Source organism: Chinchilla lanigera, unplaced genomic scaffold, assembly GCF_000276665.1.
Source record: "Chinchilla lanigera isolate Chin_1 unplaced genomic scaffold, ChiLan1.0 scaffold00031, whole genome shotgun sequence".
Lineage (NCBI taxonomy): Eukaryota > Metazoa > Chordata > Mammalia > Rodentia > Chinchillidae > Chinchilla > Chinchilla lanigera.
This window is the reverse complement of record NW_004955432.1, coordinates 23,431,707-23,446,527: the sequence shown is the minus strand read 5'-3', so window position 1 is coordinate 23,446,527 and position 14,821 is coordinate 23,431,707. Positions and strand designations below refer to the sequence as shown.

General features: G+C 38.4%; 1 protein-coding gene across 1 annotated transcript in view; it reads left to right on the top strand.

The window, feature by feature from the left end:
- The window catches only part of Cttnbp2 (cortactin binding protein 2), a 163,108-nt gene that overhangs the window by 80,773 nt on the left and 67,514 nt on the right, over positions 1–14,821 (top strand). The window contains exons 5-8 of the mRNA XM_005388158.2: positions 4,564–4,767; positions 6,177–6,276; positions 8,364–8,514; positions 11,180–11,434. Of these exons, the coding sequence (XP_005388215.2) occupies positions 4,564–4,767; positions 6,177–6,276; positions 8,364–8,514; positions 11,180–11,434 (710 nt within the window). The remainder of the gene's footprint in view (positions 1–4,563; positions 4,768–6,176; positions 6,277–8,363; positions 8,515–11,179; positions 11,435–14,821) is intronic.

Sequence of the window (14,821 nt, the reverse complement as noted above, 5' to 3'; positions counted from 1 at the left end):
AGGAAGTGTTTCCCAGGGTGTTAAATTCCGTCGGGTTTTTTTTCTTTTATACATGCCATCTGTTTCTTGGCATCATGAGGCTGCACTAACGGTTGCCTTGGTCATCGTTGTGATCCGGGGTCTGGCTTCAGATGCTTGTTGGTCTCAGCAAAGAAACTTCAACACCAGCATCTGTGGCTGAGGATCATTTGTCAGCAGGATTTTAAGCTTTAAAAGATGGAGAATTTCTAATTTGTTACATATTTTCTAGAACAACCCATCTAGGATACAGTGGAATTTGTATGAAGGAGCCAGAATACCTTTTGCTTTTGTCTGGGGAACCAAAGATAATATGCCTGGTGGTTTCAAAAACATGGCAGCCGTTGATGATGCGTGGGATGGGTCCTTGCTTTCTGTTCTCTGGTTCTTGTAACTTGGCCAAAATGGCCTCAGAGGTATAGGGTTACCTGTGGTGGAAAGCAGGTTTCTGTTGTTCGAGTGTGATTGTGGCTTCTGGGCCAGGTGAGGTGGCGTGTGTGTGTAATCCCAGCACTGGGGGAAGCGGAGGCAGAAGAATTGCAAGTCTGAACCCAACCTGGACCACTTAGTGAGACCCTGTCCAAAAAAGCAAAGAGTTCTGGGTAGCTCAGTGGGAAGGTTCTAGGCTCAGTCCCCAGTATTGCGGAGGGGTGAGACGTGGCTTCTTAAGGAAGAGGGGGTACCTGTGGTGTTCAGTCCCTCAGGTGTCCGCTGGGTCTAGGTCAGCCTTGGTTTTCAGTGAGATACAAGATTTTCACTCTGCGTTCCATCTAGATTGCCCTGAGGATCAGACCCAGGCCTTACGCTCACTAGGCAAGTGCTTACTGCTGAACTACACTCCCAGCTCAGTTCACCCAGATCTGGTCAGCATACCCACTGCATGTCGTAAGCTCAAGAGCTCCCTGCATCCTGCTTTGTAACCTGGATGTGCCTGGGTGAGCTTGTGCCTCTCCAGGTCATAAGCCCATTGGAGGATATTAACAAACATCCACTAACACCACTGTCATTGCTAGCAGCAGGTGTGGGGAGAGAGCACACCTGCCAGATACCTGGCAGATGTCCGTTTCCATTTCCGTGAGCAAAGGGACACGAATTGGAGTGTAAGGAGGCAGGGACAGACCATTTCTGCCCCTACTTTTTATCACCTTGGAGAACAGGTTTTCTCTGAGCTATTAGTTTTGCCATGTAAAAATGAAAATAATCAAAACATTTATTTCCAAATCAAAGCATGTCTTAAATTTACCTGATGGGTTGTGAAGCAACAGTTTACTGCTTTTCCCTTCTGGCAACTTGCTAGATCTCAGATCTTTCAAATTCTAAATGTTGTGTGTCCATGTCAGCTTCTATCTGTGAGTTACAATTAAGTTAAACACCTAACAAGAGCTAGAATAACAGAAGTGGATTACATGGTAAATTACTTTAAGTCTACTAGTAACTTTTATAGCCACATCTTAAGTTTCAAAACAGTGTTTTAAATTCCAAGTGAATTAGAATTTGTTTCTCTTGAACTTGTCAGTTGAACCCATTTCAACTTTCGGATGAACGTAAGCCGAAAGCGGAAATCACTCCAGGCAGCTGAGTTTCCATACCCGTGGGGTTGCTTTTTCTGTTTTCTTTCTATTGTTATTTGTTTGGCACATTTTATTTAGTTTGGTTCAGACTTTCTTCCTTTAGTTAAGCATATATTTTAAAAATTACTCTCATGTATGATTGGCTTAGAGGCTAAAAAGAACACAAGAATAATCTGGGCTTTGACGTTAACCTCCTTCCCTCTCTGAAGCTGATGCCAGAAGCTGCCCTCAGTCCCTCCTCCATCCGCCACTGCATGTTCTGTTCCCTTCCTGGCATGTGGTTGTGTAAGATGCTCACCTTTACTAACGTTTGCATATGACGCTGCGAAGCTGAATGCCTTTTATAACTTCGTTAGAGCAGCTATGTGAATTTAGGTCTGTTCTGTGGTTACTAGACCAGTCAACTAAATATTACCATTTGTGTCATTGCTGGGTATTTTAGATGAACAGTATATTCTTACAGTGAAGTTTTATTTTGTTTTTCCTGTATCTACAACAGGCTTTATTAACAATAAGCTTGTGCTACAGAAAATTGGAAGTGGTAGTTAATATGTAACATTTATTTAAAGTTTAAGAATACATGGTATTATAAAACATTTTATAAAGATTTAAAAAATCTCTTACAATCCTCAAACAAAGAAACTAACATTCTGTAGTTCTGTGGCACAGAAAGAGAACTATAAGACTCTTGAGTGGTCTAAAGATGGAGAAAAATTTTGAATAAAATTTTTATCTTGTTGGATATAGTGGCACATGCCTGTGAGTCCAGTACTCAGGAGGCTGAGGCAGGAGAATGACGAGTTTGAGGCCACCCTGGGCTACACAGTAAGACCCTGTCCCAAAAAATATCCAAAAAGAAAAAGAATTATTATCTTTCAAATAATTTAATATTCAATAAGGTTTTCCAGGAAATTATATCTATATTTTAATATTTTCATATTAAGCAGTTAGAAAATGTATTAACATGTAAATTTTCTCCTCCTAACGCCTAGAAAACAAGAATGAAAATAAAATTCAAATAAATAGCCAGTTATTGCCAGGCATGGTGGTACATGTCTGCCGTCCCAGCATCCCAGCCCTTGAGAGGCTGTGGGAGGGTTACTGTGAGTTCAAGGTCAGCCTGGACTACATAGCAAGACCCTATTTCAGACTGCTCCCCCCAAATAATAACCAACTGTTTATATATATTGATAGTCAGGAAGAATGACCAAGACGCCTTGGATGAGATTGAGAGAGAGAGAGACAGAGACATCAGCAGCATGAGCCATAGTCCATCCTGTTCCACAGAGGATGTAGTGTGATGCCTTTGTATTGCCTGTGTGCGCTTTACAGTGAGGGTTTCATACCTTCATGTTTATAATTTCTGTTTATCATCCATTTCTAATAAGTACTGATTTAATTTCTGTGGGCCTGTTTTTTTGTGTGTGTTTGTTTTTAAGAAAATACAAAAGGTAAAATGTACCAGAGAGGAGCCTTCTTGTAAGTATGAAGTAAAAATACAACCTTTGTAAGAAGACCTAATGAATATCAATGGGAAGATACCACAAAGTTTAGAGAAATACTGAATTTTATGAGCATTTTATGTGTCACTACAACCCTAATAGGGTAAAAACAAATTATTTCATGGATCCAAGTAATTGATTATGAAGATATAACCAGCTTTTAAAAAACAGTGCAGTTTCATTTGTATAAATGACAGTTTAGTTTTTTATAAAGAATTTTTTATGAAGAAATTCCTTCGATATTTATTAAAATAAGTAAAGGACAGTGGCTTAGGATTTAATAATAACAATCGGATATTATATACATATATTAATATAATACCTTCCTATCTAGAATGCAGTTGTGATACTAATGAGCAGGGAATGCAAAACATCTGCTGTATCTGAGTAAAGGTTATTTACTGTATGTTTGTGGAAAGTGTGCCCTAAGGAATAAATACATGTACATGTGCACAACATTATTTAGAAGTATTGGATTTCTTTAAGGAGAAAACCAGAATGACTTATTTTGGACACTGTACTTAAGCCTAAAAGATACAGATACCTGTATATCTCATTAAGTAAACATTTTACATTACTGTTTCTGCAGCCTTTTGATCAAGGAAGAATTCAGAAAATTTTCCAGGCAGTATGCAGCCAGCTTCATGCCTTTAACAGCGTCTCTTCCAAAGCTGCTAAATTCTGACGAGAGATACCTAACCCTGATAACTCTTAGTGATTTTTGTTAAAACTGTATGGTAGAGTGTACTGTTTTGTTGGCTGATTAAAAGTTTGTTAGAGCTGTTGTAAAGATGGCTGAGTAATAGAGTCTAAGGGTTGTTACTGAATATTTATGCTGCTGTATTCTAGACCCAGCTGTATATGTTGTTTTTGTATTAACTCTTAATACTGAGTAGTAGTTAACATTAGTTTTATTCCCAAATAAGGGAATTCAAGGAATATAAGTAGATTCCTTGACTGTTATAGATTATGTAAAACTTAAATTTGAAATATTGTTAAGAAAGGAAGTCTCTATTTCATACTGTCATTTACCTATATCTAAAAATAACATTTTACCTTCTTAGACTGATACTGAAATTGAGGAAACCTTTATATCATTGTAAAATTCAAATTGTTTTGAAATTCTAAAAGAGAACTTAAACTTTTAAAATGTGACATCCGTTTTAATTCCTAAAACCAGTCATTACTTTAACACTTGTTTGTGTGAGACTGATAACAAAATAATCTGTCACCCTGTGTGTGAATTTAATTAGCAGCTATAAGGTCTGAAGCAGCAGTACAGACTTGTGCTAAGAAAATACTGACAGACTGACGGTGTTAGAAGCCACATAGTGCTCTAGGGATCCGTGTTCGCATGTCTGTGTGTGTGTGTGTGTGTGTGTGTGTGTGTGTGTGTGTAACTAAGGAAGGAATAGAAGTGTCTGTCTCTGTCGTGACTCCCTCTCTCTAACGAGGGTCGCTTTAACCAACAGGCTGGTCACCCTCCCTAACCCCTTTGCTAATGAGTGGTGGTCCTGCGCCCCTGGCTGGCAGGCCCCCCCTTCTTCAGCAAGCTGCTGCCCAGGGAAATGTCACTTTATTATCAATGCTGCTTAGTGAAGAAGGACTGGACACTAATTATTCCTGTGAAGATGGCCATTCTGCCTTGTATTCTGCTGCTAAGAATGGACATACAGGTAAAAATGGAGTGATCTTTTTTCACAGCACACACTTGCCAGTGGACTGAAAAGCCCTTGTAACCATAGTTATGAGCAAAAAGTTCATTTGGGTTTCAGTTTCTCTTACAGATAGTAGTGGATAATTTTTCACATGAGCTTTAAAGTTTTATAAACATTAGATAATGCAGTGCATATAGTTAATGTAAAATTTTACTATAGCTAGTTAAAAGTAATCTCTTTTTTCTTTTTGGTTTTTTTTTTTTGTTGTTTTTTTTTCCGGTACTGGGAACCGAACTCACGACCTTCCGCATGCCAGGCGGGCGCTTTTGCCGCTGAGCTAAATCCCCAGCCCCTGTTAAAAGTAATCTCTTTTATGAACAATGAAATGTGCATTAAGAAGTCTGAGGTCTGTTAGGCATAAAGGGCATTCTAGAGTAAAGTTATCTGTGACCTTTGTTCAGGACAAAGTTACTTGTCGGAAATAGTTGATGGGCAAGAGATCGTCAGCTTTTGCAAATACTGCAGTGGGGAGACTTGGTAGCTAGAAGGGGTTATAGGTCTGAAATTGTGCGGTAGCTGCAATAACGTACAGATTTTTTGGATTCTTTTGCAGAGAACTGAAAAGTTATAGAACTGTATGACATATCAATAAAGACTTGGAATTCTTGTTCTTTAAAATGCAAATTGTGTAGTTAAATATACTAAAATGTATGGTAATACAGAAAAAATGAGTTAACGCAAGGACACAATCAAATAGCATTGCATGTGTGATCCTATGACTGTCAGTTTATTCAGATAAATGGAAAATTCTGGTGAGCTAAAATAACCCAGTCGTTCCAGAGTACTTTGGAATTCTTCAAAAAATGGGAATTTTCTTCAACATAGACAAATTACACCTAGATAGTAACACAGTAAACGTGAGCAGCAGTTGATATGTGTGCCCAGGGTAGCCACTTCTCCTTTATCTTCATTCGTGCAGTTAGGGTAGGATGGCCATTAAACAAATGCACTTCATGATTAAATTAACATTATCAGATAAGAACTTAACCATGTAAATAGAAATACTATTGTTCCAAGTTGGTAAATAGATTTGGTTTGCTGTACAAAAACATTATTTCTGGGACAGGGTGGTGCGAAAAAGATGTGGTAAACCCTTTTCTGGCACATAATATTACCCATCAGTAACTCTTCCCAAAGCATTGGAGAAAATCATCCCTTAGATAGTTGTGGGGTATCATAAACTTGGGGAAAAGAAGATTTTCCTTGTGAAATAGTCTGGAATCTCAGTCTGCCATGGTAAAATTGTTCAGATTAGCTGCACAGGGGAGAGGTCCTTTGGGTTTCAAATCTGTGTGCATCTTGCAGTGAATGTGGTTCTTCATAACTCAGAATGGGAATTAAAATTGCTTTCTATTAAAAATCCGTAGACTGTGTGAGATTGCTGCTGAATGCAGAAGCTGAAGTTAATGCTGCTGATAAAAATGGCTTCACACCCTTGTGTGCTGCAGCTGCTCAGGGACATTTTGAGTAAGTGATGCTTTTAATTCTTTTTTCTCTGAAAATAGCCTCTTTTTATATTTTACAAACATATTTTAGCTCCAGCTAAATGTATAAATTAGTGCTGCAAAACCATTGGCAAGTAAGTTCAGCAAATGTATTTGGGGATTTAAGTGCAAAGTAGGATCCTAAATATGTTCTGCGTAAGTATCTGAGGGAAACGAAGAAGTGAAATGCAAGAGGTCCAAACTGCAAATGAAAGAACTTGCTTCCAAAAAAGGTAATCTATAGTATGCAGGCCCAGTGAAGTAAGGGACTGTTGAGAAAGGTGCTCAGTATTTTCTGGTGAACAGTATTTTCTGCCAAACTCCACAAAAGCTTTTTACTTACAATGGCATTAAAAGTAAAATGCAGAATTATTATACTTCAATGTTTTTTCAACTTCCTAATGACAATTACTCAGTGGTATTAAATCCCAAGTAGTCATCTTGTTTCACTGTTTTAAAAAATTGAGGAAGGAAGTTTACATTCTGAACATAGCTCAGTTATGAAACCACTGAGAAGTCCAGGTATGGTGCTGCACACCCGTAATCCTGGCACGTAGGGAAGTGAAGCAGGAGGACGGATAGTTAAGGCTAGCTTGCACCACAGCGTGAGACCCTATCTCAAAACAAAACAAAAAACAAAAGAATTGAATGCTTATTAATTAAAATACCATTTTAGCAAAGATTTCTTCAGGAGCTGAGTAAGTCAGTTGGTTTTTTAAAAAATCATGTTTTAATAGTAGGACTTAGCGAAGTTGCTTTCTTTGACTCTGCACAGTAGGTGTGGGAAATCCAAGCTGCTTTCCACCTTTTAGTCCAGTTGTCCTGATACAAATGTTTTTTAGCAAATTGGAGAATTTTAAAAAGAGTTTTTCAAGTACACATCAATGTTAGTAATCATAAGTATGAATTCTATAGTACTCAAAATGTATCATTAATATATAACATTATTTTCTACATATCTAACACGTCTCATCACCCTGAGTTTACTGTTGAAAATCACAGACACTGATTTTGTTGTTCTTTTTGAATGTATACTAAATGTCAAAAGGTGGATTTTTTTACTTCTGGGATATGGTTTTACTCTTACCTGTCACTTGGCAGTGCGTGGGACCACTTCCTTGGAAGATGAAATAGTCACAGGAATGGAGAGAGGAGGGATAGCTTTGTAAAAAGAAAGAACTCTGAGACCCAATCTAGGACTTTGTTAATTTTAGTATGTATGATATATACATACACATAATATGCAAGCTATATATGCTAAGATAGATAGATGATAGATATTTTAACCAAATATTGCGAAGGAAAAAAGTTTTTTTTTTTTTAAGTGCATTGCTTCTTTATTTAAGAGTAGCCCTTTTCCCTAGATTTTTTTCTGAGCTGATTTTGCAGATTCAAGCTCTTTGTTTCGCTAGTCATTAAGTTGCCACCATATCTGGGTTTTACCTTTCTCCTTGCTTCCTGAGTTCCTGCGTATCTGTCCTTGTCAACCAGCCCTTCAGGAGACAGGACGGCCTCCACCGTCTGCAGTCCCCAAAACAGCTTTTTCTCAGACTCCTTGCTACTTTTTATAGAGGAGGCACATGGTGCCCTGCTGTCTAAGCTATTTATAATTATTTTCTCAAGTGAAAAATTGCAGAATGACTCAGCAGCTTGACTTTTCTCAAGGGGGAAAACTATTTTGAAGAACAAGTTTAAGTTTCTATGTGTGTATGTGTGTGTGTGTGTGTGTGTGTGTGTGTATTGAGTAAAATTGAACCATTCATTTCAAAAAGTTAAACTATTTCAAAGACTGCTTTTTCAAATTTATTAGAAGTGACATAAACCAGAATTTATCACTTGATCAAATTATAAATTTTCATGCACTTAAATTTGATGACTGAAATATATTTGTAGCTTTGCAAAAAATAATCAAAGCAATAAGATCCACAACAGTTGATACACGGGCGTAAAAGTAATTGAGATACAAAGATGCAGTTGTTTTACAATTATTGTCTGTATTTAGAATCCTGTTGAGATGGTGCTTTTCAGGGGTTAAACCCAATTTTTATGAAATTAATCATTATCTTTTAGGTGTGTAGAATTACTAATTGCATATGATGCTAATATTAATCATGCTGCTGCTGGAGGACAGACACCTCTATACTTGGCCTGTAAAAATGGAAATAAAGAATGTATTAAACTCTTACTGGAAGCTGGCACTGACCGGAGTGTAAAAACCAGAGTGAGTACCTATATATATATATAAAATTTACAATGTGTCTGTAAACCCTACAGCTAGAAAAACAAGTATAATTAGTCTAAAGGTTTTGCATGTGCAGATTCAACCAATTGTGGATCAAAAAATTTTAATTGTATATTTACAAAACATATGCACACTTTCTCCTTGTCATTTCCTAAACAGTATAATAAAACAGTTGTGTAGGTAGTATTAACATATTAGGTATTATAAATAATCTAGAAATGAATTAAAGAATGGATGTGTTTAGATTATATACAAATGTTATGCTGTGTTTTATAAAAGAACAAGGTTATGCAAAGGGGGATCCTGGAACCAGTTCCCACAGATACTGAATGATGTCTCTACATTAAAACAGAGGTTGCTGAGTTTTGTTTCACTTTAGGATATTAGATTTTAGAAGTGCCTCACCTCTTGAGTCTCTTCCTTACTAATTAAAAGCCTTGTGCATTAACTCAAACAGTGTTTAACCTGTGAACCTCAAATTATTCATCTGTAAAACAGAAAAATACTGCGCTCTCACTATTTGCAGAACTAGGGAAGGCAGTGGAAGTGTAAGTTTTTATTCATTGAACAAATGCAGTAGAACCTCAGTGCACGGGTTTAATTCTTTCTTCTTTCCTCGGTTCACAAGCTAATCAAATGCAATGGTTCGATTCAGTGCTGGCCTTACGGGGAAATTTGATTCTGTTCATGACCAGCTCAGTCTGCGACCAGAGCTGTGGAGAGAATTAAGCTTGTGAACCAAGGCACCACTGTAATGGTTTTAGTGGGCTGTCTTAAGAAATTATCCCAGTAAGAACAAATAAGTAACAATAAAAGTAGAATGTAATAAGCCAAGTATAAACATTTCTACTAAATCTTACTGCTAGAGCTTTAAAAAGTAAAAAACAGAACTCTGTCCTATTAATTTTTAAAAATCTGAGAAAATAGTTTAGTTTTTCATTTGTTTGTTAACTATTTTATCCAGAAAGTCTGGAGTTTGTATATATTTATTATAAAATCTTACTTTATAGATGAAAAATAAATGAACTTTATATATTCAAGTTGAATAAAAAATAGGTAGTGCAGCATAGAACATTAAATCACATCCTGTGTAAGAAAACAGAAATTCTTGCTCACAAACCAGTTATTGAGCTAAACAAAATCTAGAAGTACAGTGATAACCAGTATAATAGGAAATCTTAACGGAATAATTGTGTCTTGTGCCTTTTAATGAGAAAGCATCAGAGGAGAATGGACTGCTGAAGGTTTGTAATGTAAACTCAGGACTATCAGACACACATAAGACTGCTCCCCAACCCCTGGAGTGTGCAGCCCAGCCAAGCACAGCCATGGACTGCTTTGCCTGGCAGGAGCTGCAGGACTGTATTCTGTGCTAGTTACTGCCTGTCATGGCTTGGCCAAGCGGACCTGCTGATTTGAGGTCCCAAACAAGAGAAAAAGCCAAATCATGAACAACCAGCATTAGAAATAATCAGATGACCTAGCATAAATGGAAGTAGCTGCCATTTATTGTCTGTTTCTCTGTCTTTTACTCCATTATTTAAGGGAAAAAAAAGTATTGTAACTCACTGAAATATACTTAAGATAATAATATGAAATATGTCATATGAAAAATTAGAGAAGGTGAAGTTAGAAAATCAAGCCAAAGTAAAAATTAGTTCTTTCATGAAATAGTTTTAAAACAAAGGAAGATGGGTGCCAGTGTAGTAGGCAGACCCATCTGTGTATAAAAATGAAAGATTCTAGACAGAACCAAGGTTTTCTCTAGGGCACTGCTTGTTGTACTTTTGTGCATCCTAATCACCTGGCAGGAGTAGTAGACCCTCACCGCCATCCCTAAAGCTTCTGATTCAGTAGATCAGGGAGAAGTCTTACATATCTGTACTTCTAACAAATTCTCAGAGGACACTAATGCTGCTGGACTGGAGACCATGCCTGAGGACCAGTGTCCCAGGAAGGAGTTGCATGTTTACTCTGACAGCCAACTAACTGAGTGATGGAGGCTTCAAAGTAGAAAATGGATCCAGTAATTTTAGTTGGAACATTTTCTAAGTTTGTCATAATTGGTAACCCTCTGTAATCACAGAACATTCAGCAGATTCATAGGTATCAAGTGAAATTTTTTGGCTGTCAAATATTTTGACTTGCATGTCTACCTTTTCCCTATTATCTGGAATCTTTTTTCATGAATGGTTGGTATAAAATTTTAAAAATTGTTAGAGTTAGGCTACTGCCTTTTAAGTAAAATTGGTTTATAGCAGCATTCTTTTAGTACATTACTGCTGACATTATTGTTATAGTTTAAAAAAATCTTCAGGCTAAAGTTCATTCCCTTTTATACTATTAACTGGAGATTATAGGTTATTATACATAACCCTTGGTTATGGGTCTGGGCAGTACCTCGTCCCTACAGATGATTAATCATTAGGTGGAAATGATTACAAAAGTAGCAAGCATGAGTCGTAGCAGTGGGAAATGCAGTGGCCAGCAGAGGTGAGGGAACTTGTCAGTGATAGGATTGAAATGCCTATTTCCACAGCTCAGTGCTCCATGAGCTCCATTTAGAGGTGGATGGACTTTAAATAACACTGTTCCAAACATTAATGTTGTTATCAACACTTTTACCCTGGTCATTCTATTTCAGGATGGGTGGACACCAGTTCATGCAGCTGTGGACACAGGTAATGTGGACAGCCTGAAGCTCCTCATGTTCCACAGAACACCAGCTCATGGAAACTCTCAGAGTGAGGAGGAGCCTGAGTCTGGCTCCTGTGCCTTCACTGGAGGAGAAGAGAGTCTTGAAGACACACCCCAGCCTGTTGTTCCTGCAGACCTCATTAACCATGCTGACAGAGAGGGCTGGACCGCTGCCCATATTGCTGCTTCAAAAGGCTTCAAGGTGTGTGTAGTGGCAACTGGCCTCATCACTCAGTTGTAATTTAATGAGTTCAAAAGTTTTTAGCTATTGATTGAATGATTTAAATTGAACAATTAGAAACTGATTGATACTGCTACAGAACATGATGAGCTACTGGTACAAATGGACATTTTTCCTATTGAGCAGATATTTATGGTCAAGGGTATAAGATGTTTTATTTTTAAAAATCATTATACAGAGGTACCTCAGTTCATGAACTTAATTTGTTCCACGATTTTGGTAAAGGTGACCATGTTACGTCTGGCCATGTCACGTTTATCATGTAGTTTGCAAAAAACCCACAAAATTTTGCCAGATGCTTTTGTTTGTGAAACAGATTGTTCACAAATAGAAGTGTGCGTAGACTGAAGCACCACTGTATTTGGAATGTTATTAAGAAATGAGAGTAATTTCCAACATTTGTCTCAATAATAGGAGAAGGTGGTTGGTGTTGTGTCCATTGAGTTGTTCATCTCACTACTGAACCCGGGGCCAGAATCATCCTCTTTGGCAGAGTTTGTGATGTTACTCTGTGCCTTCAGTTGCCACACTTGCTGCCTGTACTATCCTCCTGATATCTAAGAGGGAGCTCTAGATTTCACTCATCAGATAGAATACCATAAGATTCAGATTATTAAAGAAATAGCGTAGTATATAGTAGGCCTCATGCTTTTTCCACTTAAACCACTTTGACAGTAACAGGCTTTAACAATAATAAGCTATTAGGAAATTCCTGAGTGTAAGGCACTTTCACACCACATTTGCGGAGATGATTTTTGCCATTAGATACCTCCTGATCATTAAAAGTGTAAGATAAGAGACACACAAAAATGAGCCTGGGGTAATGGACATGCTGTTGGAACAGCATAAAAATGCAGTGATTATGAAAAAGAGAAAGAGACCATACATGTTTTAAAGAGCTGCAACGGGAGTAGCTCATTATGTGGAGATGGGAATTATTTGGGGCTTTGCAGATTGGGTTAAATTTACCACTTAACACTGGAAAAGAGTAGTTCAGGTGGAGAGAGAAATAAAAACGGAGACATGGAATAGTAAGGTGGATAACACCTTCAGTTCCACTAATGAAGAGTAGTGAGAAATACAGTTAGAATTTAATTGTAGGCAGGGGGCTTCAATGACATTAAAAAATTTACAAGTGAAATTTAACAGTGAAATTAATTTACAGTGAAAGCAAAGCCTTTGGAAGGCTTTAGACAAGAAAACAAGATCAGTCAGCTATATAGTTTAGATTCTTAACAGTAACATCTTGAAGATTTTGGATTATAAACAAATTGGTAGCAGAGTGAGAGAATAAAACAGTAGAAGATGATGAGAACAGTGGAACTAACGGGGGACATTATAGGCTGGGAATATTTAAGGATTGAACACAGAATAGATAAGGAAGAAGAGGGAGACATACGGGAAGACAGTAGGGGTGTTCCAGAGAAAGTAAAAGGCATCTCTGTGATCAAAAAGATAGGATGTGGTTTCAGATATGCTAAATATAAGTGCTTTGATTTGTTCATTCCAGTTGGAAACATCTGGAGATGTGTGTTTGGAACATCTGCTTGGGTAATTTCCTGTTATTATCTATTGCAAAACCTGTTCATTTTGGACATTGGCTTTTAAAAAGTGATAGAAATGTATGATTTAATTTGGTGCTTGTTAGCTGTAGGTTTTTTCCACTTCAACCTTTAGCAATAGAGACAAAAATTCTGAGAACTTGGTATGCATATTTAGTGATTTAAATGGAATGCAATATAATATTCGACATAAAAGTATCTGGGAAAACAAAAATGGGAAATGTAAATAGTTTAAACTTGAAAATGTACAGTATCTCGTTTGATAGTGAAGAGGTGCAAGAAAGGGTAGTTTGCAACCTAAAGCCACTCTCTAAAAGATGATCCCTGTAGGGTGGGTTGTATTTGCACTCAGCAGGCACAACCTGCTCTGGGTATTAGATACACAGATTTAATGTTTGCCAGCTGAGTTTTTGTCTTGCTGTGGTCTGAATCCTTTCTGTCCCCCTATTTCTCCCATTTACTCTAGGACACTGTAAGTTGGTAGTGTTTAGTTATTTTTTGCTTTTACAGCTCTAGAGTTTGCCTTGAGTCTCAGAGGACAGTTTCAGTTTGGACTTTTCAGCACTGCTGAAACTGTTAAAACTTCGATGACTCTTTGAGATAGACATGAGCCTTTTGAGGCCCAGGGGTAGAATGTTTTGGTTTAGTTCTAGAAAGTTCCCCCAAAGTTCTGTGGCTTCAGAATGGGGCTTTTAGAATGATTGGGAGTTGGGCGCACTATACTTATTGGTGGATTTATCCATTGATGGATTCACAAATACATGTGCTGTCAGGACTTGGGGCCTGGTGGGAAAAGATGTGTCTCTAGGGACATGCATTTAGAAGGTGTATCTCTTTCTCTGGGTCTTCTGTCTTTCCCTTTGCTTTCTGGCTGTCATGAGGTGAGCAGGTTTTTTCCATCATGCCCTTTTACTATATTGTTTCTGTCCTGGAGCCAGTCAGCCACAGAAATGCCAAAACCATGAGCCAAACTAAACCTGTCCTTTAACAGCTGTAGGCACCAGGTATTTCCCCAGCAGTAGAAAGCTAACTGATACAGGGATCATATGTAAAAATGGGGCCATTCGAGGTGGGGTTGCTAGATAGATTAACACCATTAAAAAGAAACAAAGTAATTCAGTTAGCGGGAGAGGCCTGCATGCTCTTGACCGGCTGCCTGCTGGTCCTGGTGAGGTGGGCCCAGCTCCCGCACACATCTTAATTGGCAGAGGAGGCCCACGTGTGTGCCTCGCCAGCTGTTTGCAGACAGCAGAATGGCACAGGGGCAGCCTGAGGACCTCTTGGTTGTCAGGTGAGGCCCGTCCTTCCTTGACCAGCTGCCTGCAGACCGCAGAGTGGTGGCCCCTGTCTGGCCACCATTGGGTTTATATCTGAGGCCCACGCACTTTCTATCGGTGCCTGGAGACCCTGGTACCGAAGGCCACCATTCCCCCACCATTGCAGTTGTGCTCTGAGCCCTGCGCCCCGCCAACTGCCTGGGGATCCCCGTCCCAGAGGTCCACTGCCCTCTACCATCTTGGGGTAAGTCTGATACCCAGGAAAACTAGGGTCCCTAGAGATCTTTGGTGACCTGCCTGGGAAGTATGTGACCAAGCACTTTCCTTCTGACATCCAAAATGACAAAACATAGGAGCAAATTTCAGTCTCAGAACTCAACTCTACCCAGAACAAGTCCTGAAGACACTGACATAGGAGAACTTTGAAGTCACATACCCAAAATCTCTGAAATGATCACAACTGAAGTAAAGAAACAACTCCATCAGGCCATAGAAGAAATCAGATCAGA